This window comes from Mchenga conophoros, linkage group LG10, assembly GCF_057382185.1.
Source record: "Mchenga conophoros isolate Kocher_MC1m ecotype Shallow Benthic linkage group LG10, M_conophoros_male_GT1.1, whole genome shotgun sequence".
NCBI classification, from domain to species: domain Eukaryota; kingdom Metazoa; phylum Chordata; class Actinopteri; order Cichliformes; family Cichlidae; genus Mchenga; species Mchenga conophoros.
Window position 1 is genome coordinate 17,174,651 of NC_140535.1, and position 26,375 is coordinate 17,201,025.

The 26,375-nt window shown below is 42.6% G+C and overlaps 2 protein-coding genes across 3 annotated transcripts in view; one reads left to right on the forward strand and one right to left on the reverse strand.

The window, feature by feature from the left end:
• The first annotated feature begins 22 nt into the window (after nt 1-22).
• Nucleotides 23-20,916, forward strand: brd8a (bromodomain containing 8a). 2 transcript variants are annotated; one of them, XR_014894136.1, is made up of 20 exons: nt 23-439; nt 824-920; nt 1,428-1,497; nt 1,673-1,722; nt 1,835-1,957; nt 2,048-2,128; nt 2,264-2,328; nt 3,529-3,671; nt 6,674-6,856; nt 7,585-7,675; nt 8,046-8,195; nt 8,410-8,573; nt 8,698-9,145; nt 9,255-9,298; nt 9,431-9,699; nt 10,206-10,298; nt 10,381-10,449; nt 10,538-10,870; nt 17,902-17,946; nt 18,088-20,916. XR_014894136.1 is itself a non-coding variant. In XM_085288949.1 (20 exons), exons 1-20 carry the CDS (start codon nt 421-423, stop codon nt 18,145-18,147), a joined length of 2,547 nt encoding a protein of 848 aa, XP_085145075.1. In that variant the 5' UTR covers nt 23-420; the 3' UTR covers nt 18,148-20,916. The 2 variants fall into 2 exon arrangements, 1 of the variants encoding a protein (XP_085145075.1); XM_085288949.1 differs by having other exon boundaries at nt 10,538-10,820.
• Nucleotides 20,917-21,370: 454 nt separating this feature from the next.
• Nucleotides 21,371-26,375, reverse strand: part of dnajc18 (DnaJ (Hsp40) homolog, subfamily C, member 18) — a 7,778-nt gene continuing 2,773 nt past the window's right edge. The window contains exons 3-8 of the mRNA XM_085288951.1: nt 25,099-25,244; nt 24,415-24,621; nt 24,073-24,185; nt 23,690-23,799; nt 23,400-23,572; nt 21,371-22,474 (exon numbers count right to left, since the gene is read on the reverse strand). Coding sequence (XP_085145077.1) covers nt 22,350-22,474; nt 23,400-23,572; nt 23,690-23,799; nt 24,073-24,185; nt 24,415-24,621; nt 25,099-25,244 — 874 coding nt within the window. The 3' untranslated portion in view covers nt 21,371-22,349. The remainder of the gene's footprint in view (nt 22,475-23,399; nt 23,573-23,689; nt 23,800-24,072; nt 24,186-24,414; nt 24,622-25,098; nt 25,245-26,375) is intronic.

Consider the following 26,375-nt stretch of genomic DNA (forward strand, 5'->3'; position numbering starts at 1 on the left):
TACATTATTATTACTGTGGTGGGCGTGTACGAACACTTCGCTGCTAGCTAGAATGAGAAATAAGGTTTATGGCTACAGTAAGCTAAAAAATTTTCTTCGTCTGGCTGCCTGTCGCTTGGTAGCATAAACTCTTTCTAACGTAATTAGACCGTTTTTTGACTCTTTTACAGACGCAGTCTTTGCATTCTAGCAAGCTGGTTAATCCTTAAATTACCAAAAGCTTTGGCATACCAGACTGAGACTAACGGGCAGCAGCGGTGATTCAGCGTGCTAGCTAGTGAGAAAAATCTTGAGAGCCTCCACATCCAGCCTAACATCCATTGATGTTAGCCTATGAGTATCGCCTTCGCATATCGCCAGCGTTGTTAATCGCCGGGTTTCTATCTACCAAGATGTACGGGATGTTGGGATGACAGGAAGATGGCAAACGGGGCTGGAAGTGAGTAACGTTAGAAAATAGCAAATGTCATGACATGCTACCCGTTAGCGTGTGTGTGTTTGTGTGTGTCGTACTTGGATCTTATCGCTTCTAACTTCTCTTCGCTCCCTGCGTGGCAGCCTGCACGGATTATTGGTTGTCATCACGAGTTGACGGCTCTATTTACACTGGTGGTGGCTGCCGTTTGCTATCAGTTATATCAAAGACACTCTCTTTGTGTGTGCAGTTGCATGCTTAAAGTGCCGGTACTGGTGGTTAGCTCGATCATAATGGTAAAAAAAAAAAAGAAGAAAAAAGATCCAGGCCGGAGACGTCCAGCAGAACACAGTCTGTATTAAAAATATACTGCATAAAGTATATGTTATGTTTCGTCCACGTCTGCAGAACACAAGCTGCTTGTCATTGGACCAACAGAACCATGGTCAGTGAGGGAGAAGCTGTGTTTGGCCACATCTGTCATGAAGAGTGGGGACCAGAACTGGTAATGCATGCCTCTTTCAGCTGGTTTAAACGATTCTGTATTATGTGCTCAATAGTGTGAGTCATAATCTGGCACATTAGATGTTGTTAGTTACACATGTAACTAACTTTCGCTTATGATTAGGTTTTAAGATAAGATGTTGTCACTTAGGGTGGTTCTGTTAGTATTCCTGTGCCTGAGTACTTAAAAGGGTTGCTGGTCTGCTTTCCTGTTACAGTACACAGTGACATACAAATAGGATGACTTAACCATGGTTAGTCATGTCATTCTTTATCTGTTACACTGGCATACATGATACAGCCCGGTGCTGGCTGGCTTTAATTTAGTACCAGGTTTGCATGAAGTAACAAATAAAAGAGTAATTATAAATGAAAAAAAAATAGATTTAATATAATTTTGTTCCTGAAATATAAAGATAATAAACCATTGCATAAATAGAACATTGTTTAAGTCTAATAATCTTTAGAACTGTATTTATCTTGGGATGTCTTATGCTTTTTTCATCAGGGTATCGGTCAGTCGTGCCATAAAACCATTTGCAGAACCTGGGCGACCACCTGACTGGTTCTCTCAAAAGGTATGACCAGAGCACCTTATCACAGGGTGAAAAGCAGAGAACACCCTGTACAGGTTGTCAGACTATCGCAGGGCTGCTTTCACAACATTAAAAACTTAATCCATGATCTCTGCAGTAGGTTTCACGCACTCTATTTGAGTGAAGTTGTTCTTGATACTCTTTTGGATCTTCACAGCACTGTGCCTCCAAATACTCAGAGCTCCTGGAAGCGACAGAGGCCCCAAAGTGAGCACATAAGTGACTTCAACTTCAAACATGCTTGTGTAGCTTTACCCCGTTTGATGAATGCATCTAGAGGATATGCAGCGTTACGAGCTGATGCCTTTGTTACCTTCAGGCGGAAGCGCGGCGAGAAAGGTGAGGTGGTGGAGACAGTGGAGGATGTGATAGTTCGCAGACTGACGGCTGAGAGGATCGAGGAACTAAAGAAGCTGATAAAAGAAACGCAGGAGAAGCACAGGTAACCAGCATGAACACATTATTCGTCTAAAAAAGACACACACCTCAAACTGCGTCAGTGAGATGAGCTGACATACTGCTGTTTTCATAGGAAGCTGAAGAGAGAGGCTGAACTGATTCAAGCAGGACATCTGGATTCCAAACTGAAAGAGCTATGGGAGGAAATTCTGCTGTAAGAAGCAACAAATCTATCAACCCTGTTTGTACAGTCATGCACGTCTTTTTCTCCTGCAAACCTTAAACATTGGACTCATTGGACTCTCTTTGTAACAACAAAGGAAATGATCTTTTGTTGTGCATCTGTTAGGAAGAAGAAACTGGAGGAGGAGGAAGCAGAGATGAAAAGAAAAAACACAGATGCTGCTTATCAAGGTATTTCTTTCAATTTCAGGGGTCTTTTTTGAGGAACACATCCATAAAGAATTATATTTCAGTAATTACACAGGTCATCCATAAATAATGAAAATAAAAAAACAATGAGATTATGATTATTAAACTGAGATAACTTTGTGTAGCTAAGTCAGCCTGCTAGTAATATACATGAAAAGTAACTTCTTAGATATATTTGTGCTTAGTGCCACTGAAACCAGAAGAGATTCTTCATATAACAGACATTGTGATACAAGTTACATATACTTCTGTGCAAAAGTGATGAGCCAACCCTCATTTCTATATGTTTTGCTAAGAAAATGGGAAAAAGGTGAAGTGATTTATTGAAACATGCAGCAGAGACATGGGAAAAATATGGTTTGTGCACTTCTAACAAGCTTGAAAGTCAATACTTGGAAATACCACCTTTATTCTTCATAACAGCTCCCCTGGTTAGTTCAAAAGTACAATTTTATGCCTGTGCCTCAAACTATTATCTGGTTGCCAGCTTAGCTCCGTGGGTGAGCAGGCGGCCGGCCAGCAGGCAGTGGCTATGTTTCGAATCCAACCTGTGGCCCTGTCTGTCTCCACTATCAAATAAAGGCAAATGACAAAAAAGTATATTTTATTTGGAGTTTTTTAAACTAAAGAAATGGGGATAATTTGGCTTTCATGATTTATTGGTCAGTTTTAAGTGGGTCAACAAACAAACAAAGTAAAAGTTGTCTAAAATTGGTCAGGTACTGAAAATGAGAGAAAAAGTAGGTGATGTCCAAAGAAAAACTTTGAAATTTATTAAACTGATGATATTGCTCGAGAAAACTTTTATAAATGAGAAGAAAGTCTGGATTCTTTTAAGGAAAATATGAAAAACTGAGATGTGTCTGACAATTAAACTGGGTTAAGAATGGTCGTACAGAAAGCTCATCAAGACTTGATTGGGTATTTTAGAAGTGCTGCACTCTGCAGGAACTGTTTGACCAGAAACTTTAAACTGCTGTTGGCACTAGAAAACATGGGAATAAACAAAGAAAATATCCTTTATTTCAAGGTGATCACCTGTCAAAAGAGATGTCAGCATTTTTCATACTCAGGTTGAGCCAATTGGACAGCCCGTGTAGAGAGCATTGTTTTGAAAAGAAAAGCTTTGCTTTTGTATGACTCACAAGAAAAGGCTCTCTATGCTGCCCGTCCCTCTTTCAGCCAGACAGGTGGCAAAGAACACACCCAAGCGGATACCCAGTGTCACCATGCATTCACCCTCAGGCTGTAGCTCCCCAAGCCAGGAGTTCTCCCCAGGTGACCAACTCGAGTGCTTGACACTGGATCTTACATCTACAAAAAATGTAAGTCTCTGAAGACTCAGAGTTACTTATGACAATGCCTGACATTTCACTTATCCTGCCTCGTTTTCAGACATGTAAAAGTGTTTATTAGTATTTAATAATGGTGTAATGATTCTATAAATATTTTCTGTTTCTGTCATGTTCTTTTAGGGGGAATAAGAAAAAACATAATTGGTAAATTATTTTTACCCCTGGCATTATCACTTGATCATGATTGGGTTGTAGACTACAAATAAACTTTAGTATTCTATTTTATTTTCAATTCACTCTCCACATATAAAGTCTGTAAAAATTGCAGCTTTCATCAGACTAAAATAAATCTTAAAACCGGGCACTAACAAAAATACCAAAATGAACACATGGCTAAATACTGAAGCTCTGTCTTAATCTCTAATACCATTGATTGAAGTCGTTTGCTTCCAGAGAGCTCAGATTCAATAGGCTTGAGTGACAGGCTGTTTAGGTGTCTTTGTGTTATCCTTAATTAGTTTATAACATCCTGAACATTGCAGCAGTAACAGACCCTTTGGCAGACACAGACAGGAAGTGTCAAATATGCTTAATAGAAGGAATGTAATCCACATTCAAGTACCTTTTTCCTTAACAGGAAATGTCAGAGGCCATCAGCTTAGCATTGCACCTTGTCTGTTAGTGCTAGCGCGGCTGCTCAATCAATCGTTCCAAAGCTGCAGTCCAGGCACCAACAGCGTAGCCAAAATGAACACATGGCTAGTTAGAATGCAAATTACAAAAGCTCTTTCAAGCTTCAGTAATTAGCTGTGATAGCAGCATTAATGAAATTTCAAGTTTTTGTCAAAGTTTTCAGGTCGATCCAGGTTGCTCTCCAGTGCATCCATCGGAGTATAAATGTGTGTGAATGTTAGATAGAAGCAATGATATAGAAACAATAACAAAATTATTTCAGAAAACACAACAGTTATCAGATTCAGTATTATTAAACTTTCATATTGAGCCATAGTGCAAACCACTGATGCGTAACAGACTTTGATGTGCTTCAGATTTGTGCTAAAGGTTTGTAAAATGAAGTTAAAACTGAGCGTTATCTTCTAATTAACACACACTATAAAAACTTCAGCAAGGGTTTGAGCTGTTACTGGAGAGAACATCATGCCAAAAAAACCCCAAAACAGTTTAGACTTGGGAAAAAGAATTGTTGTTGCTTCCAAAGCAGATGTATATACAAAGTTATCACAGCCTTTCCAAGTGTCGAGAACTGAAATGAGAGGGATCATCAAGAAATTCAAATAGAGCAACACAGTACCGAACAAGCCTAGCAGAGGTAGAAGCGAAAGATTTCAAAGACTAGGGAAAGAAAACTAGTCAGTGACGTGTCTAAAGACCTTAGAACAACTGCAAAAAGTTTGGAAGTTGGAAATTGTAGTCTCAAAGAAGACGACCACCAGAACGCTGCATAGGAATGGACTGTGAGGCTGCAGACTAAGAAAACTTCTGCAAAAGAGACACCTTCAGGCCAGACTGAAGTATGCTAAGGGCAACCTGGAGAACCCGTTTCTTTGGTCAGATGAGATGAAAGTAGAGCTCTTTGGCCACAGAGATGTTGCTTATGTTTGGAAAAAGAAGGGAGAAGCATACAAGCCAAAGAACACCGTCTGTGTGGAGACTTCAGTGCATCTGGAGCTGAAAATCTTGTCAAGGTGGAAGGAATCATGAAGAAAGAAGGATATGTGAAGATTATGAAAGAAAACCTCCAGCAACAAAACCGAGTCTGGATCGTTGCTTTGCTTTCCAACACAACCTAAAACAATTCTTCTGAAGAACTACCTCCAGAAGACCAAAGCGAACATGCTGAACAACTGGCATGTCGAAGCCCTGTCTTGAATCCTATTGGAAATCTGTGGGGTGAACTGAAGACCAAGGTCCATGCCTGGAGAGCATCAAATCTGAAGGATCTTGAGAGATTCACCAAAGAAAATTGAGCTGAGATTGCTCAGGAGATGCATGCGAGACTAGCTGAAAACTACAACAGTTGACTGCAGGCTGTTATCTAGCAAAAAGGATACACAATTGACCGTTAGCATCAGGGAGCTAATAATTTTAACCCTGGTAGTTTCTGTTTTTATGAAATCATTTTGTTTCTGTGTTAAAGTAAAGTAATGTAATAAAACGTGGGTGTTTTATTCTTAAAAAGTCCTAAAAACTCTTTTCCAGGTGTAACAGCAATTGGGAAATACTTATTTACTAATACTAATATATTTTCATTGGTGGGCTAATAATCCTGTCGATATCTGTAGATTAGAGGGTTACCTAGGCAGCCGGATCTAGGAATGTCTGCAGGCGTCCAGCTGTCAGCTTCAAAATGATGCAAGAGGAGCAAATCATTTCCAATGTAGATGTAGTTTTAGCATCCAGGTCTTCTACAGTAATCACGACTGTAGCACCAGGTTAGCTCCTGCCAGTTAACACTGGCAAACTTGCTAAATGCGTCTTTTTCCCCCACGGACCGATTTCTCCTCATTAACCACCTAATTGACATTTGATTTGTCATTGTGACTTAATTGGCTAATTTACAAAACATTCCATCTATTTTATCATCATACTAGAATTTTAAAATCCCTTTTAAACAAAGTGTGACAAAGTGTGCTATTAAGAAAAATCGCTAAATAGTCACAAATTTAAACTATCTATTTCACCACAACACTCAGCAGATATAATGTCCTTCATTATATGTCCAGTATATACCTAGTAGATGTAATGTAATGTGTTTCTTGTGTGCCACTAATTTAGATTTGGTAAATTCGGGCTCATAATACCTAAAAAAAATAATTTTAGGTGTAACTTACCAGGAGTGCTATATGGGATGTAAGGCATAGAAAATGACTGTTTTTATTTTGGAAATGAGTCTAATACTTTTGACCGTTCCCTTCAGAGACAAAAAAGAAAACATACAGTATTAGAGAACTGATAACAACTACATCTGTAAATCCTAATAAAATGTCATGTTTCCCTCTGTCTGTCTCTAGGCTTCTGGAACAGCCAGGCTAATGACATTTGCTGAGCCTTCTGGTAATGATGACAGCCACGGGTCCCTGCTAGAGGACCCCACCCAAAAGAAGTTACTGTGTCAGAAAGCCACACCACCACCATCTCCCCTCCTGTCAGAGTTACTGAAGAAAGGCAGTATATTGGCCACAAATTCCAGATTGGTTTGTTGAAGGGCTTTAATATATATGCCAGTAATTAACTTGTACAAGACTGCAGGGCAGTCTACCTTTATATGATCACGTAAAGAATTCCTGTGCTTTAGAGCAGCGGTCCCCAACCTTTTTTGCGCCACGGACCGGTTTATCCCCGACAATATTTTCATGGACCGGCCTTTAAGGTGTCGCGGATAAATACAACAAAATAAAACTAGTACCGGTACCGACAAAAAGAAAATTTATTCATAACACACGTGAAAAGACCAAGAAAAACCGAGTAAACGATAAAAAAGATAACAAAATAACGCTGAAAACCGATTAAAAACCCTGAAAACTATACATTTCACACCTGAGCCCGGTACCAAACGACTCACGGACTGGTACCGGTCTGAGGCCCGGGGGTTGGGGACCGCTGCTTTAGAGGGTGTCTAATAATTTGGCTATCCAGTCTGTCTCCTTACAGTTCTCTGTTATCGTTTAAATTTGGATTCTGTTTAAAATCACTGTATATATAAAATTCACTTCACATATCCTGGACTTGAAGAAGAAACCATTTTGCCTTCTCTCTTTATTGGCACTGGCCTTAAAATCCAGTATTGATCAGACACCACTGATGGGATAAAAAAAAACACCAGCTATGCTGCCCTGCCTGTTAATGAGTAACAGATTTATTATTAAACAGCACTGCTTCATGTTTTAGACGTGTTTGATTTGTGTATGCATCTTTATCTCAGATTGGAGATGGTGACGTGTCCACAGGTAATGTGTCAGGAGCACATGACTTGCAGCTGGCTCCACCTTGTCAGCCTCTCTCTCAGGCAGCAGGTACAGATGCTGTGTTTGATCACTGTTGATCTCTGTTAAAATGTCTTGTTACAAAAGCAAATCTTACTTTTTGGATTTCGATAAACAGAAATGTTTCACAAAGCAACAGATTACCATACCAGTAAAAAAAGCATTCAGTAGAACCCCCTTTGACACAGGAAAAAGTGTCCCATAGGTCTTCTTATCTTTAGCTCATTGAACATGTTTTATAATTGTTAGTTTTACTCTTGAACTCTGAATGCATGGGTGCTATCTGGTGATGCCATTGCTGCAAATGTTTGCTAATACTCTGACCATGTGATAGCCTGAGGTGCTTTGTCAGAGCTCTGCACTTCATGTGTTAATGCATGCGTGAATACTTGCATGACAGGTGCCCCGATGTTGTCCCGTCTCCTGGAAGCAGGCCCCGCCCAGTTTTCCCCTCCATTAGGTTTTATGGTCAGTGTAGATTCTGCCTCCAGTGTTCCTCTCTCTGCCACCACTCCTGTTCCTGCTCAATCAAACATCTCAGCAAGTGCAGGTCTGTCCACTTTCTGATCCAACACCCTCACATTCTTAATATCACAAACTTTGCATTGTATACAGAGGATTTAATTGTGACCTGTTGATCAGATCTGTTCTTGGCCACCTGCTCTAAACTAGCAAAGATGTAATAATGCTATACCAAATAAGAATTTAGATTCATGGTGTCGAAATATTAAACAGATAGTAAATCAGTTGTTGCATTCATGCAGAGGTAAATGTGATGGTGCCATCTGTGGCCCCTGGATGCCAGCCTGTCTCCTCTATGGTAGAAGATAAGGTGTCAGAGCTCAGTGAGGACGATGTGACTGTGTCACTGTGTCATGAGCTGGACCTGAAGACAGTGGGGGACATCATCGCCATCATTGAAGAGAAGGTTCTAAAAGTCAACAAACCTTACTGTTTAGGTTACATTAAATAATTTATGAGACCTGTTTGGATTTTTATTTATTTATTTATTTTTTACAATATGAGCATTCATTGTATGCTTCTTTTTGTAGGCTGATGAAGCTGCTGATGCTTTGGATGCAGCTGCAGTTGAGGCTGCTCTGTCCCTTTGTGAAGAAAATGGCCACGCTCTGTCTGCTGCCTGGGATTCTGGGCCTTTCCAGCCTCATGAGCCACACAATCCCACAGTGCCCACTGGGGCTGTACAGTCTTCATCTCTTCACTGTAGCTTGGAGGAGAGGACAGAAGCTTCACTCTCTTCTTTTTGCAACAGTCAAGATAACCATCTTGCAGGATTTCCTGTGGGACTGAGGAGCATTCCTCCCTCTTCCTCATCTGGATGCAACTCAAAGATTTTGGAGCACTACCGCAGTGGAACGCCTCCACAGGCTGCAGCAGTGAGAGAGACCGGAGAGGCGGTTCACTCAAAAACCCAAATGTCATCCAGAAAATGTGAACGTGAGAAGTGGGCACAGCAAATCCCTGAAAAAATCCACGGAGGTACGAACATCCATGCTTAAGCATTTGTACTGCCTTGCCACGTAACATGCAGTTTGCGTCAGACTATGCATTTTGCAAACCTTATTATTCATTTCTACTATCTTGACAGACTCGGTATTAGAAGATAACCCAGTGACAGAAAGGCATCCAAAGGTATAGCACTGTATGAGGACAAAGCGAGCATGATGCTTGTAATTGCTGTACTAAAATTTGCAGTGTGCTCCACAGTAACCCGGCACTTTCAGTTTTGTCTGAATCTGTCTGTGCCTTTATACATTTTTGCAGGAGACGAAGAGGGAGGACGCAATAACTATTGGGGGAGGAGAGAAGGCCTCGGGGACTAACCTGCAAAACAAAGTTAATGGGCCAGAGGTGTGTGGAGAAGAAGTGGGAGATGGGGTGGAAGAATTCCTATCAGAGCCAGACGGCGAAACTGAGCTAGAACCGGCAGCCAGTGAGAGTGAGGATGGATACAGCCTCCATACGGCTTCCTCTTCACTGCAGCTCCACACAACTGCAGACTCCATCCCCAGCAGCCCAGCTTCTTCGCAGTTGTAAGTGAAATGCATTTATACTCTAGATCAGGGGTCTCAAACTTAAATGAGCTGTGGGCCACTGCTGGCACTATCATCTCATTGGAGGACCACTTTAGTGTTCAAGGAGTACAAAACAAACAAACAAGAAAACACCCACAAATATTTCTGAAAATGTGGTGTTTTGTTTGTTTTTTTAAAATGTCAAATATTGTATAACAAGAAAAAACTGCAAATGCGAATGATTTTTTTTCTCACTGAAGCCTTTCATTGAACTACCAAATAAACAAATTGGTACTCTCTTTCTGACCAGACACGTGGCAACACTTCTGCTATAACTTTGTTTGTATTTAACAAAATAAAAATGCAGACATAAGTGTACACATCAGTCAATATACAGGCTGCAAATAGGGGTGACGAGTTTGAGACGCCTGCTCTAGATGGTGCTGATGATGTAAGAATACTGAGTTTGCAGCAGATTAGTTTCTGCATTCATACAACTTCCTTTTTTGACCTTCAACATGCAGTTCTGTGTGCAGTGAGGATCTGGAAGCTCTACAGGCTCACAAAATCTGGAAGAAAGCCATTATGCTTGTGTGGCGAGCAGCAGCCAATCACAGGTCAGAATCTGATTCATAACTTTAACACTAAATGCACAGTCTCCGATATTTTTCTGTAACGCGTCGTGTAAACCTGTTGTAGGTATGCAAATGTCTTCCTTCAGCCAGTAACAGAAGAAATTGCGCCTGGATACCACAGTATTGTGCACAGGTAAGCAAAGAATATTTTTGTATCACTTTACTGGAGCTTTAGAGGAAAAACATCTCAGACAGAACTGTCTTCGCTTCTTGTTCTCCAGGCCCATGGACCTGGCAACCATAAAGAAGAACATCGAGAACGGTCTGATACGGACCACCGCCGAGTTCCAGAGGGACATCATGCTGATGTTTCAGAATGCAGTCATGTACAACAGCCTGGACCACGACGTGTACCACATGGCTCTGGAGATGCAGCGTGACGTGCTGGAGCAGATCCAACAGTTTCTAGCTACCCAGCTCATCATGGAGACGTCAGAATCTGGTATCAGCGCCAAGAGCCTGAGAGGCCGTGAGAGCACGCGCAAACAGGACTCTACTGACAAGGTGCTTCACTAGAGTTTTGACAAAAGCAGAGTACAGAAGAAGAGAAAAGGGTGAGACAACAAAGGTAGAAGAAAGTGATGCCAAACTATTTGATGGCCATTTTCCAAAGCATGACGTTTAATTTTAAATCAGTTATTCTCAGGTAGCCATTGGCTTCGTATGCTATGAAAATCAGGTTGTTCTCCTTCAAACATTCGTTTCGGTGTCTCACTATGGGCGACGCTCTCTCAGCATGTCATTACTCCAGCCAGCATTGGCCACCCTCCTCCCTATCCAGTCTTTTAAGTGATGACGTGATGAACCCTGCGTCCAGGCCCAAACTACTCTGCGTTTAATAAGGCTGCAGTATTTTTAACATGTTTTAATGCTTTGTATCTTGTTCTATTTAATCTCAACAAGCCCCTAAAAACAGTCAGTGATCACTGTTGGCCTCTCTCGGTTTTTATTACCACTAATCATTTTAAAGCTCAGTTTTTAAAACTTTACATGTAACTACAGCTCAGCCCATGCAGTAGTATTTTAATGACTAACCTTGTATTGTGGATGGATTATCTCAGTTTTTCTCCTGACTGAAGTTTGGTCCGTTTACAGGATCCTGCTATGCAACTGCATTTGCCCCTAACCTTCAAGAACCCTCATGTTAACTTTTATCGAATGGAAAAAAGTCACCAGCTATGCTGCCCTGCCTGTTAATGAGTAACAATAACATCCTCCAGCTTCTCTGTTTATATTATGCTAACATAGCTGTGTCGCTAGCGATCACGCAGCACATCATTATATACCAGCTAGCCAAACTTTGGTAACCCTACAAACATCACTGCTGTTTACTTTCCTGTCTTCATTTATGTCAGAAGTGATAGCAGAGCTGTACATCTTAATTTGTTTCAGAAATCCCTCAGTCAGAACATGGTATGTTATATTTAGATGGAAACTAGTGAGCTAACTTCCTGCTAACCTCTAACTCCGTTAAATTTAATAAATTCTGTTTTCATGGATGACTGGATGTTAAACTTAATTGTTACACCTGGTAGAGTATCCATACTAATCATTTTATTACAGATGAATGAATTTAGACAGTTTTTCAACTCTCAGTAATGCTGGAGTGATCATTTGACTTAGGGACCTGCAGCGGAGTTTGGTCCCAGGCACGGCTAATGACGTCAGACTTAAAGACCGGGTAAAAGGGTGTGACACAGCGTCACCCGTCATTCAATTTCCTCTTCTCGCTTCTTCAGAATTTTCCCCTGCGGTTGCAAAATCTCAGGCTCAGATACACATGACGCTTCTGTGGTGTGCCCCGGGCTGCAACACGCCCAAGCGGCTATTTCCACACCAGGTTCATGTGAACACTGTGCTCGCTTTACTCTGAAAAGCCTTCGTCAATTCTAGCCTGCCAGGCTAGCCTGTCGAAGAAGGACCCAATGTTGTCTCCAATTGGCGCACTGATGGAGCACACTGAGTCAGCCACACCAGGCGCCAGCTGGGGCGACGAGATGGATATCATCCTCCCGCTGGTGGACGATGCCTAGGTCAGCTGCGAAGCTATGTTGTCTGATTCCCTTGAGGCTAATGACGAGCTACTCAGCAAATCCTCTGAGGGACCGTTGGAACGTCTCGTCTCGGGTGAGGATGACGACGTTTTCTTTGCCCCCTCTGGTTGGAATTCTGTGACTCAAGGGATCGATTGTGATAACACCGGCACACAGTCCCGTGTCATGGAGCTATTTGATGTTGCAAAACGGGCAGCTGGAAAGCTGGCAGTCCCATGGCCCAACGTGACAACGGAGACCTCCACCTCACGATACGAGGGTAAAGGGCTCCCCAGAGCAAAGCGCACTACTAAGCAGGTACTGCCGCTTTTCCCCGAATGCGTGGACGAGGTCACACGCTGCTGGGCAAAGCCATTTTCGTCACCCAACCCCGTGCAGGGAGCGGCGGCATATGACTGCGCTGGAATGAAGGAGAAGGGCATCTACCAAATCCTCACAGTGGAGAATCTAGTGACTTCTCATCTCCACCCAAACCAGAAACTTTCCATGTCATCTGGTCCGTCCCTGCCCTTCAAGGCCAAACGCCTGCAGTCCTCCCTGGCTGACAAAGCGTATAAATCAGTTGCCACCACTGTGAGGGCATTGAACGCCTCATCGCTCCTGCTAGCCTACTCGACGGAGCTCCAGGACCAGGCTGCTGCGAAGCCCGATGCTAGCGAGCTGTGGGAAGAGCTGGGCATCGTTACGGACCAGTGTCTCCACCTCACTAGAGCAGCAGTACAAGCGGCGGGCAGAGCTCTCAGCATCATCATCCTGCAGGAGAGGGCAAGATGGCTGAACTTGGCGGGGCTTTTGGACAGAGAAAAATGTGACATTCTGGATGAAAGCATCGACCCCGCTGGCCTTTTCGGGACCGCCGTTGCCACCATACAAAGACGGTGCGAGGAGAAAAAGAAAGAGGGAGAGACCCTGCAGCTGTGTCTCACTAGGAAGACCCAGGCTGTGCCCCCGTCTCCACCCAGTTGCCGGAAGTTTGCTCAGAGCCCCAGCCGTCCACCCGGCGTGCCGACGTTTAAAATCCCTCGCCACCCAGCCCCGCAGGTCGCGGTCCAGGGTCCCCTAGGATCGCAGAACCCTAAGACCCACTGCTCAGGGTGCCCCACCACCAGCCAAGCAGTCGGACCGCAAGAAGAAGGACTGTCTTTTTTTTTTTCTTTTCCTTTTTTTGTGTCCCATTTGGATCTTTAGCCATCAGAATTGTTGTCTTAAGGCCAAGAAAGATGCCAAGCGGATTTATTTTACCAAGTGGATCATCATGGCCTTGCCATATTGGTCCATTTGATTTACCTTTATTACAATTATGAATTTATTTTATTTTCGGTTGCTACAAATGGGACAGACATGGCTGGGGGATAGGACAGGGAGAAAGAATGAAAGAAAGAGAGGGAGAGAAAGAAAAACAGAGGGGAGAAGAGACGGTGAGAAAGGGGGGGGAAAGAAAGAAAGAAAAACAAACAAAACACCTGGATCACCTGTATGGAGAAAAAAAAACAGAAGAGAAAGCAAACAAAAAAAAGAGCAACATAATAAAAACAGCACCATCACAATAAACTAGCTAGCAGTAGATAACAGTAGATACTGAATATTAAACGATATTGTGCAGCACACAAGATAGACAGCGCACAATGTGCTTTGAGGCAGCAGCCAAGAAGGGTGTAGTCCGCGTCTGTGAACACCCGTGTGCACACCTGTGTGGATCAGCATACTTGTATTCCAAAGGTTTCTCCATGTAACGATCTGCTAGGGAGTGTGCGGAGCCATAGCCCCGTCCACCAGGGTATAAAGCAGGTATGGAGGAGATCCAGGCCCCAGATATCCAGAGGCCCCAGAGTACAAGGACCCGAGGAGGACCACCAAAAGGGGGGGAACCGTACCACCCTCCTGGGAAGAGCTGAGTAGAGCCCCAAACGAGAGGTCACCCAGCAGCTACGGAGCAGAGGCCAGAGGGGGTTGCGTTGGCGTGCCCGCAGGCTCTGCCGGCAGCCAGCTGTGCCAGAGAGGACCGAGCTTCAAGCCCAGAGGCCTGAGGGCATCCCACCCCCCGGAAGGGGCCCAGCCGGGCCACAGGCGCCAGGCCCCGCCAATCGGCCACCAGGAGTGAGCCAGTACATACATGAGCGCCCAGCCCCAGACGACAAGGACCACCAACACACCAACGTCTGAGGGCATCACCCACCGGCAGGGAGTGTGGTGAGGGGAGATGTAACCCTTCTCTCTGGGGTGGAGGCAAGTTGACCACCTCCTTATCTGCAGTAGCAGGGAGGCCCCGCATCTGAGACCCCAATCTGACGGCCAGCACCTCCTCCCAGCCCCCCAGTCCTGACGGCTAACAGAACCGGGGTGAGTGAAGACCTCAAACCTCCCTACGCCCGCTCATATGTAGTGTCGCTATGTGCTGTTCTAAAGTGCATTTAAAACTCGGGAGAGCCCTCGGGTATTTGTGAAATGCACAGAGGCAGTCATAGCCCCACTGAAGAGGCGGGGCATCCGCATAGCAACATACATAGACGATTGGCTGCTGCTATCAGAGTCAGAAATAATGGGAAGAGAGCACACCAGGTTGACAGTGGATCACCTGATGGCTCTGGGTTTCACCATAAACTATGAAAAGAGTGTCCTGCAGCCAGCTCAGGCCATCTCTTTCATAGGAATAGCTCTAAACTCCACCTCGCACAGAGCGTGTCTCTCGGTGATTACAGTCAAAAAAATGCTATGACATGCCGGCATTTTTCAGGTGGGAAGATATCTCCCATTCAGAAGATGCCTGCAGATGCTGGGATTAATGGTGTCTTCACTGGCAGTCATTCCAGTAGGCAGACTGCATATAAGGGAGTTTGAGCAATGGGTTGCATCACGGAGACTGAATCGAAAGCACCATACCCACCACCATATCAGAGTGACAGCAGATTGCGCTGCAGCACTCCACTGTTGGAGAAATCCCACATTTCTCACTTTGGGGGTGTCACTGGGGCTTTCACAGCCAGAAAGGTGGTGACCACGGACGCGAGTCTCACGGGCTAGTGTGCCACTCATGAGGGCAGAGCAGTGAGCGGCAACTGGGACTCACGACAAAGGGGTGTTCACATAAACTGGCCACAATTACTAGCAGCATTTCTAGCACTGAGACACTTCCTTCCACTGTTAAGAAATCACCATGTTCTGATCAGAACAGACAACACCACTATTGTGGCGTACATTGACAGAGGGCGGGTTACAGTCCCGTCCTTTGCACATGCTTGCTCGCAAACTGATCATGTGTAGCAGCATCAATCTGTTGTCACTGAGAGCTGCTCACATTCCAGGAGCTCCGAACTTGGGAGCAGATTTAATGTCCAGGGGAAACCTGCAGTACGGGGACTGGACCCTGCACCCACAGGTGGTGACCCATATCTGGACCCGCTTTGGCCAGTCACAGGTCGACCTGTTTTCCTCGAGGGAGAACGCTCAGTGTCCACTGTATTTCTCCCTGAGGGACCAGGAGGCTGCGCTAGGGGTAGATGCATTAGCTCACAATTGGCCACATGTTCTGCTTTATGCGTTCCCTCCGTTGGCCTTAATTTCTCCCACTCTTAACCAGAGTGAGAGGGGGCTAACAATAATATTGATCGCCCCAAGGTGGACGATGGTCCCATTGGTTAGCGGAGATTATGCCCCTCTTGTGGAGCGAACCTTGGCCTCTCCTCTGTGACGAGACCTAGTCTCCCAGGCCAGGGGGGAGATTTTTTTTCACCCTCACCCTGTGGGCTTGGCCTGTGAGAGGTTGAATTTGAGTATGGGAGGACTCACCCAGGGTGTTATAGCCACTATTCAGAATGCTAGAGCCCCCTCCACAAGATCATTGTATGAGAACAAGTGGAGATTATTTGAGGAGTGGTGTGGAAAGTCTCACACTCTCTATTTTCAGTGCTCTGTGACAACAATTCTCTCCTTTCTCCAGGAACTGTTAGATAAAGGAAAGGCCTTTTCCACAATTAAAGTATATCTAGCAGCCATTTCAGCCTGCCATGTGGGCTTCGTGGATGGCCCAGTGAGCCATCACCCGCTAGTCCGCTGTTTTATGACAGGGGCACAACGACTCCACCCGGTTTCTAAACCTCTCGTCCCCACATGGGATTTATCCCTGATGCTGGGGGCAGTTTCACAGCCACCATTTGAGACCACTAAGCCAGGTGGAAATAAAAATCCTGTCTTTGAAGACTGCATTGCTCCTGGCTCTCGCATCTGCAAAGCATATCAGCTATATTCATGCACTGTCAATACACAAACAGTGCACCCGATTCACGCGGGATAACTCTAGAGTCACGCTCAGGCCAAATCCGGCCTTTGTGCCCCAAAATCCTTATCTCCAATGCACCCCATTGGAGCTGGAAGCTTTTTGCCCTCCTCCTTTCTCCTCCCCTGAACAGGAGTGCCTAGATGCTGAGGCAATCCAATTGGCTTACTCCAGCACAGCAACCTCTTGGGCCCTTTTTAGGAGTGTCTCTATAGAGGAGATATGTGCAGCGAGCTGGGCTTCACCTTTGACGTTTGACTGTGTTAAGTGTGGGCTAGAGATGACCCCACGAGACCTCCTAAGTTGGCAGTCAGTCGTTCAGATGGGCTTATCTGGCAATATGGGAGTCTGCATATCTTTGATAACATGAGTGAGGTGTCTCACCAGATACCCCTCCTTGCACGAAGCGAGGAAGAGGTGAGCTTATCTTACCTCACTCATGTTATCAGAGAACAGAGGTTACGGAATAGAGTAACCTCAAGTTATTGTCTGAAGCCTTCATGTACTTATAGTTTATCCAAAGCATTCAATGAGTGTTTAATAAGAAAGCAGACTGCTCGATATTAGGTCTAATGAATTGAAGCTACTGTTCAATCAGCTTTAGTTTGATTTATAAAAGATGTTTCTGTGACAAAAAGCACTGCATAAAGAACTGCTAACCTAATAATGATTTTATAACACTTATGCTACAGACCATACTATATAAAATACATATTTTTTCATTTTTAACATTGACTTTCAATGTTACTTACACCCAAAGTATTTGGTGAAAAAAAGTATTTTTCCTCCCGGTCATCTAGTCTGGCAGAATGTCTTTTTCTGTTTCTTTAGATATTCTGATTACAGATAACCCATTTGAAGATAGGAAAGTTTAAAGAGTTAAATAATGATGGGTCATAGCATACTGATGTTAATGGGAACCTCTAAATCACTGAAAGGTAGGAGATGACTGAAATGTCCTGCAGTACCTTGAAAAGTGGCTTGACAACAGTATTCTGTATATCTGTAGCTTACATGATATAAAGATCCTGAGCTAAACATGTGGCATCGTCCTGTAATGTAATGGCAGGGCAGCAACAAAACATAGTAAATGTAGTACTAGTGTTATAGCAGTTAATGTGTGTTTTTAAAGCTTGTCTCCAGTTTTCCTCTAGCTGAATGTACTGTGTTGTCTCTCTCTTTGTATTATTTTGCTCCTGTTTGAGATTTTCAGCACACTACTGAGTTGCAGCTCTTATCTGTCATGTTCCTCTTACAGGACACTGTGTCCATGTCTTCCCCTGCCTTCCTTCTTTCTCTTTTTGTAAGTACCCTCTTTACTACCTTTAAAACTGCAGTTACATATATTCAAACAAAGAAGACAAACAAAGAAGGTTTTATTAAAATACTTCATTTAGTCTCTTAAAGCTCAGACTAAACGTTTTTTCCCCCACTTCCACTGCAGGATGGAGGCACCAGAGGGCGCCGTAGTGCCATAGAAGCTGACCTCAAAATGAAGAAATGAAACCATCAGTATGATATTGTATCAGTATGGTGTCCCTGAGATAAAGTGAAAAGACTGATCTCATTGTCTCTCAGTTGCACAGATTGTGGCTCTGCGTATGGTGCAGTGTAACCTTTGCTTGCACTCTAGATTAAAAGGATAGACTGCAGTGTGGAGATGCTAATTTGTTCTGAGACAGCCATACAGTCGTGGATTACATAAAGTATAATCCCAGATTAGAGTGGGAGCATTCTGAAAGACCATGTCAGACCTTTCATGGATATAGCTGCACATCACTCAGACGTAACCTGCTCTGAAGTTCATGGGGATGTAGAGAGGTTTTAAAAAATGCTCCTATTATACAGTTGGGCTGAATATTGAATTAACTGGGCTTGAAGTTGATCCCCAGATTAGCGTCCAGAAGGCCAAAAGTCTGGCCAGAGGGGCAAGTTGATTTCAAACAGAAGCGTTTTCACTGCAGGTGTAAAACAGATTTTAAAGATCTAATTTTAAGACTTTGATATCCTTTTACTGTAATGTTTGTGTTGGATTTATTTTATCAATGTGACACTTTGGTGAAACAGTACCTACATGCTTATTCTACTACATACTCAGTGCTTTTGATTAAGTGTTACATTTCTAAACTGTTGTTTACTTTAAAGTCTGTAAAAAAAAAAAAAAAAAAAGCTGTTACGTTATACTTGAATTTGCACAAAACGTTTCCACTGTGCCAATCCAAAACCGATCACAGCGGTCACTGTTCGAGCCAATCACAAACTCTCATGCAAGCTACGTGCGCACAAATCAGTGAGAACAGTTGGCTTTTTTTTTTTTTTTGTCAGTGTGAAATTCCCCTTTTTTGTTGCGAGGCTAATGTTTCATGCACCGTAATTGATTTTGGAAGCTTTTAGTATTTTTCAGGACTGGCTTTAAGGAACACTAATACTAAACCCTGTGTGCACACCAACGAAGATGCAGCGTTTTTCACAGCGTTCCCACTTGCTTTTCTTCAATCATGTTCAATATTAATGACCCAATGAATAAAGCTTGTAACTTTTATAGAACCCGAGCCAAGATATTTCCAGGTTAAGTAGCTCATGATGCCTCTCTGTCCTCGCTCTTCCCTGTAAATATGCAAAAGCAAACAAATGTTTGTTTTTCATGTAATTCAAAGTACGAGACGTTCTCAGTTTGTACATTTGGTCTGCTTAACAAACAAGTTGTCTTAGATAAGTGTTTACAGTGCTTTGAGAAGATTTTAAGACTCCACACTTTTTTTTTAATTTTCAAGATTAAAAAAAAACAAAAACCCATCAATATACAATAAATTTCCCATAACCAAGTAAAAAGCATGCCAGATTTTTTCCCCCCCAAAATTTGTCTAAAAGTAAATCACAAGTATTTGATTTTCAAAAGCCTTTAGATCTTTTACTCAGTGCTCTGCAGAAGTTTTGTTGATAGCTTTAAAAGCTTTTTATCTGTTTGGCTAAGTCTACAGACTTTGCACACCTGGATAAAGGCAGGTTATTCCATTTTTCCAGGCAAATCCTTTCAGGCTTTATCAGATTGGATAACTGCCATCTCTAGCTCTCTCTACCAGTGTCATGAGCGTCACATCTGGGTTCTGGCTCAGCCGCTCAAGGACAGTCAGTGGACTGAAGCCACTCTGGCTTTCCCATCTGTGAAGATTACGTCTGAAACTGTTGACCATTGGGCGCTCGGTCACGACCTGGATGAAGGCCCTTCTTGCTGGGCTTCTCTGTTTGGCTGTGGGGCGAACTCCAGGAAGAATCTTAGAGTTTCTACAATTTTTCTATTTCACAAGCGACAGCTCGAGAAACAGTTCTACACTTTTGTCACTATTTAAGCCTCGCCACAATTTTATCTAAAAACTATAGAGTTCTTTGAATCCACTGGCTTGGTTTTTAATCCTGACATGGAGTGAACTGTGGGACCTTTTACTGTTCATGCTTCTGTATAAGGGTTAGAGTGAAGAATGATGGAGGAAAAATACAGCAATTCAAAGTTAAATTACAATGAAATAATTTGAAAAAAGTGAAAACATCTGAAGACTTTGAGTCCAGTTTGAACAATTTGCATCACGGCTACAACGCAAATTAGGTTCAGATCCAGTAAACAGTGAAGCTGAAGCTCACCGTTTGATATTTTTTGTGTGATATAGTTTTTAAATCCATGATTATTTGCTAGAAATTAAGAGCTGGTTCTTAAATGGCAGCTTAACCTGAGCTTGAGGTAAATTTAGGATGCGTTATTCCCCTCTATCATTTTCTAGTTTAACAAGGTGACCAAACTAATGATGCATTCAAAGAGCCACCGTGAAAAAGAAACCAGACAGAAACCAAGAAGATTTTCTGATTATTCTTTAATTTTGTGGTATTTTTGGCTGAAAGCTTAACTTTGCAGTTCTAACTCAAGGGGTATGTCCGCACTGATTAATACCAAACCCTGACTCGTGTGTATCACAGTAAATATAATGTCATTTACATGATTGTGACTTCCAGTGTGGAGCAGAATATATTCTGACAGTTTACATTTATAATTTCAGCAGTTATGAAGATGTATTAGCCAAAAATAATAATGTGGAACTAATTTAAAAAAAAAAAATAAATCACAAAGATGCATGCAACAGTAACAATATGGAGTCACTATGAACTTAAAAAGTGCTTGAGGTGAACCTGAATATCTCACAAGTATGACAACAGCTAAGGCAGTCTGGCAGTCCTAGTGCGCAGCAACAAGTATCAATGTCTGGATAGGGTTTGTGTGAGCTGAGCTTTTTCATTTTATTTATATATATATATATATATATATATATATATATATATATATATATATATATATATATATATATATATATATATATATATATATATATATATATATATATATATATATCTCCATAAGTTACAATCCCCTTAGTGATGACGTGATTTGACCAGACCGTGGCAAGTAAAAGTCCCAATTTTGGTTTCTGTCTGGATGAAATGATCATACCCACAAGTTAGTTGTGGAAAACAAAGTCTCCAAGGAGTTTAACAGTCTCCGTTATTTACAAAATGACACCGGGAGGCAGCAGTGCATCGGAGGACTACGACTGCTAGCACAAAGAGACATGCTTGCTTCTTTGAAAAACTCCCAGCCACTACTGACTGAAGTTACCACTATCGGATTAGGCTGTCTAATCATAGCCATTCAATTCTTATATATGAAGTTTTTCGAAACATTTTCTTTTTTTTTACGTTTATTTTTAAATTATCATTATTGTTATAAAAGATCAGAAGAAATTACGGGTATTGGATTTATAAAATATCTAGATTTGAGCTGAAAACCCATTTTTCTGGAAGCATCTGAGCTTGCAGTTATGAAAGCAAACAAAAAACTGTATTGCAAGCCATTTAAACTCCATAAAACCGTACAAACTGCTTATAGTGAAGGTTCCCCATATACAGCAAGAAACACTGAACTGCCTTTTCTTTCGGCTGAAATGCCATTTCTAAATGACCAACACAATAAACACCTATGCAAGCGCTGACGCAGGGAGCCTGAAGCTCTGCTGTAGGAAGCAGCTCCTTTTTTTGGCAGCACAAACAGAAAACAGCATATTCTGTAAAATATTACTGTGCCTCCTATTGCTCGAGGTCCAAATGAGTGATTTGTCTATGTTTCAATCATAAATAAAATGTTGCAGACTAAAAATAAAAGACTACAGTACACTGTACTTCATTTCTAACAGGAAAGAAAAATGGATGTTTCTTCTATCCACTAAATAAATACACCTAAAATTTGAGCAAGGACACAGAAACATCCAAAATAAATACAGGTGAACTACAAAACCCAACCAGATAAAACATGTATGTGTGAACATACAACTGCCTTTGTAACCCCAAAGGGAGCCCCCTTATGTAATGCCATTTCTATAAGAAAGTTTAAAGGCTCTGAGACGTCGTTCACGCTTCCACAGTGACTGCGCACCTGTCACCGCTACCACCACAGCTAGGGCCGGCAGCTAACATGCAACTTCACTTTCTACCATCGACACGAGGAGAGAAGGCACATCGTTCCCAGCGGCATAATCTCCCACTGGCTGTGCTGTACCCAAAGAGATTTCTTCACAAAGTGGCCAGATTGGATAAATTACACACTTAGGTAAAATACATTATTGTAAAGTCTGTAAAGAAACACTTTCTCCTCTCCGACAGTCCTTATTTTCCTCTCTGACGCCCAACCAATCGATGCAGTTTCTCACAGTTTTCCAGCCTCATTGTCTCCGCCTTCTGCTTTAAGCGGTCGTCTCGGTACAGCTGTCCGAGGTTTGCCAAGTCTGATTCTGCAAAGGAAACAGAATGACAAATATGAAGCTGCAGCAGACTGATAATGTAGCTTACCATAAACAGAGAAATAGATGGACACAGTTGGTTTTATCCTGCAGTCAGAAACATTACTAAAGATTGAGAGCAGGACCCAAAAAAACCCCCAAAAACTGCAGTTCCTCAAATGGTCACTTGAGGCTGGCTACAAAAACTTTCTTTATAACAACTGTAAAGGAGATTCATTTCTATACCACCTGCTAAAGGCTTTCAGTTATGAATGTTGAGGGGTGTGGCTGCTTTAGTGACAGGGAAGTACAGGCACAAGCATCTAAGTATGACTGATCAGCATCACCTAAGCTTATCTGATTCACTGCCCTGAACCCTCTTGACCATGTTTTTGCTGTTGGATCATTTTAATAGTCATCTGACAAAATAAACAACAACAACAAAAAACAAACAAACAAAAAACATGGATTTGAATGTGGTTAAGCCTGCTCTTAGTTTTTGTCTCTGTGAAATGTATCTTACATGTCAGCACTAATTAGCAGGACCCGATGTCTCTGCGAGGCATCCGCGCCGTCTATAGATGCACCAAGCTAGCTAGCATTAGCTACGTCAATCTTTTATCTACAGCATGGGAGTGTGGCTGAAACTCTGGGAAGCAGGTACAATCCTCTACCATCATCAATCCAAGATTTTGGGGGGGGGGGGAAATGAATGCAACTCTGGATGGAAATAAATGTCTTAACACTGTAAAAGCTTATCGAAATTTATGCCACAGCAAATGTGGGCCATCACCAAAGCTAAAGGCAGTCTAATTAAATATTAAATATTTAAATATAAATATTTAATTAAATGTTAAATTAAATATTAAAATATAAATTTTTTTTTTTGGCCCAGCAGTTTATACTCCCCATCCAAACAAAGAACCTGCTTGCTTACTTTGCTGTTTTTCTTTCCAGCAGCTGCTCTGCAGGTGTTCAATATAGTCGTTCTCAATGGTTTTCTCGAGCTCCTCCAGTGCAGCGCCACGGTATTCCTTCTCAAAACCCTTGTCTACATAGTATGGTACACCCATGTGCTGCGTTTCCCTGGACACCACTAGCCCCATGGCTCTGAAACCAAAACCAAACCAAATTAATTCAGTGGATTTACAGCGTCAAGCATGTCAGAACCCTTAGGATGGCTAAAAATCACAGTAGTGAGACCCATATGTTGTCGAACAGACTCACGGTTTATAGAAGAGACTGTAGGGTGGGTTAGTGGCCATCATCTGAGTAAACACTGATATGAGGATTAGCACCAACACGGGGAGAAGCTGCAGAAGAGCTGTGAAGGTGTTCTGTGGGAAGATAGAAATCAGTGCAGTTTACAAAGCATGCAATACTGTATGTAGGCTGCAATGATTACGCCGCACTCATGCCAGCGTGGTATTTCTACGTCTTTGGAATATGAGCAGAAACAATCACTTAAGGGATACAGTCATGTTAAAAAGGAATTCCAGAACCTTTCAGTGCTTTTCTGTAGACTCATGATCAAAGAATTAAAGACGACAACAACATAATATTGAGGCTGTTTAACAGGGATTTCTCCTCATGCTTAGTGAGTCACTGACCTGACTCTGATTTTCCTCCACCACCTCCTCGCGCCTTTCATGAGCACGTCGACGACGAGGCTGATAAAACTGAGAGTAGGAGGCTCCCTGGTTGGTGTACACGTGGATATTTCCTGCAGAGAAACACAGTGCTATGGAATCTGCACTTAAACATAAAAAAAGCATGTAATATACCTAAAATATAGCGGTCAAAATGAACCATAAATACTAATACTGCTGCTCACTGCGTTTTCATTTGTTGGAAGCTCTATTGGAAATATTTAAATTGCAAATTTATTACAAATTGCCCACTAAAAGCCACCTGGAATAGTGACCTTTTCAGTTACCTTCCTCCCGTCATACCTGTGGGAAACCTTCCTCCGAAGAACATGTTGAAGAGCTCCTCGGGGGAAATGTCGGCCTCGAAGTCCCTGTGGAAGCTGCGGTAGTGTCCGTGCCGACTGTGGGTGGATTGCTGGGGTGCGTTCATACTTGCAGACTGATCTCCATACTGATCATACTGCCGCCTCTTCTCTGGATTGCTCAGCACTGCATATGCATTACCTATTGCTGTAGGGAGAGAGGGGATGAAGTCCAAAGCAAAAAAACATAAGCAGCAACAGAGCTGGGAAAAGAGCAAGGCAGCGGATGCAAATAAGCAGCTCCTGTACTAATTGGCCATAGAGGCTTAATAGTGAACAAAATCGGTGCTGATTCTCATGCAAAGAGCTACAAAAAACATTTGACTTTAATGTTCATCTTTGGATCAATATCTGCAGTGTGTCTCATGTCTCTCCCTCTGCACCTCACAGTCAAAAATGAATACAAACTGCCTAAAGAAATACCAAAAAAACATTTAAAAGCTGCAAAAACTTAAAGCCCTGATAAAATCCATTTTAAATGAGACACTACCTGCACGAGGTTTCAGCTGCTGAGCGGACCACAACCTCTGACTTTGGTGAGCTTTCATAAATTTCTGCATTTGGTAGAATACAATGAAGTGGGCAATAAAAGCTCGTTTTGCTTTTTTATCGCCAAAGCTCGTACCTTTGAAAGCATCTGTGGCTCCCGGAGCAAAGTTCTTGTCAGGGTGAAATTTCAGGGCCAACTTCCTGTAGGCCTTCTTCAAATCTTCATCGCTGGCACTTTTGTGCACACCGAGAATCTCATAAAAGTCCTTACAATTCTTTATCCTACAAAAGGGGAGAAAAATTTGGACCACTTCTTTCTGTTACTGCATATCTGTTCCGTTTTGAGTAAAACATAATACTTAGTCAAGAGGCATGTTTTGCCAACAAAGCATTGTTTTGGAGGATGGACACCAATCAATAGCGCATGGTTAAGCTTTGATGAGGAGCATATAACTAAGAATCTCCATGTTACTGGGAATCTCCATAGAGTTTTAGAAGGAAAATACACTATATTGCCAAAAGTATTTGCTTCTCTGCCTTCACACGCTTATGAACTAGAGTGAAAAACTATTCTTAATCCATAAAACTTAATATGTTGTAGGCACACCCTTTGCAATATCTTCAACTCTTCCGGGAAGGTTTATGAGTGTTTAAGGGAATTTTTGACCATTCTTCTAGAAGCACAATTGTGAGGTCAGACACTGATGTTGGACGAGAAGGCCTGGCTCAAAGTCTTCACTCTAATTCATCCCAGACGTGTTCTAACGGGTTGAGGCCAGCACTCTGTCCAAGCCAGTCAAGTTCTTCCAAAACAAACTTGTTCATCCACGTCTTTATGGATCTTGCTTTGTGCACAGTCATGGTGGAACAGGGAGGGGTCATGCCAAAACTGTTCCCACAAAGCTGGGAGCATGAAATTTTCCAGAATGTGTTGGAATACTGAAGTGTTAACAGTTCCTTTGACTGAAACTAAGGATTTCTGGCAATCCCCAAGCCCAGACTTGTCTTTTGGATTGCCAAAAGAAGAAGTGCAATTTGTCACTCCAGTGAACGCATCTCCACTGCTCTAGAGTCCAATGGCAGCGTGCATTATGTCACTGCATCTGACGCTATGCATTGAGCTTGGTGATGTAATGCCTAGATGCAGCTGTTTCCATGGAAACTCATTCCATGAAGCTCTCCGCACATTGTTATTGAGCTAATCTCAAGGCCACAAGAAGTTTGGATGTCTTTAGTGATCGACTCAACAAATAGTTGTAGACCTTTGAGGACTCTTCGCCTCACGTTACATGGTCCCTAAGTGTTCTTCCACTTCGTGGCTGATTAGCTGTCATTCACAGTCACACAGCTGACTGCTGAATATTTATTAAGGAGGAAATTTCATGACTGGGGTTGTTGCACAGGTGGCATCCT

Coding starts and splice junctions, on each gene's coding strand:
- brd8a (XM_085288949.1), top strand. Junction 8,574..8,697: donor TCGCCATCATTGAAGAGAAG/GTTCTAAAAGTC, acceptor TTCTTTTTGTAG/GCTGATGAAGCTGCTGATGC. Junction 10,299..10,380: donor CGAGCAGCAGCCAATCACAG/GTCAGAATCTGA, acceptor AACCTGTTGTAG/GTATGCAAATGTCTTCCTTC.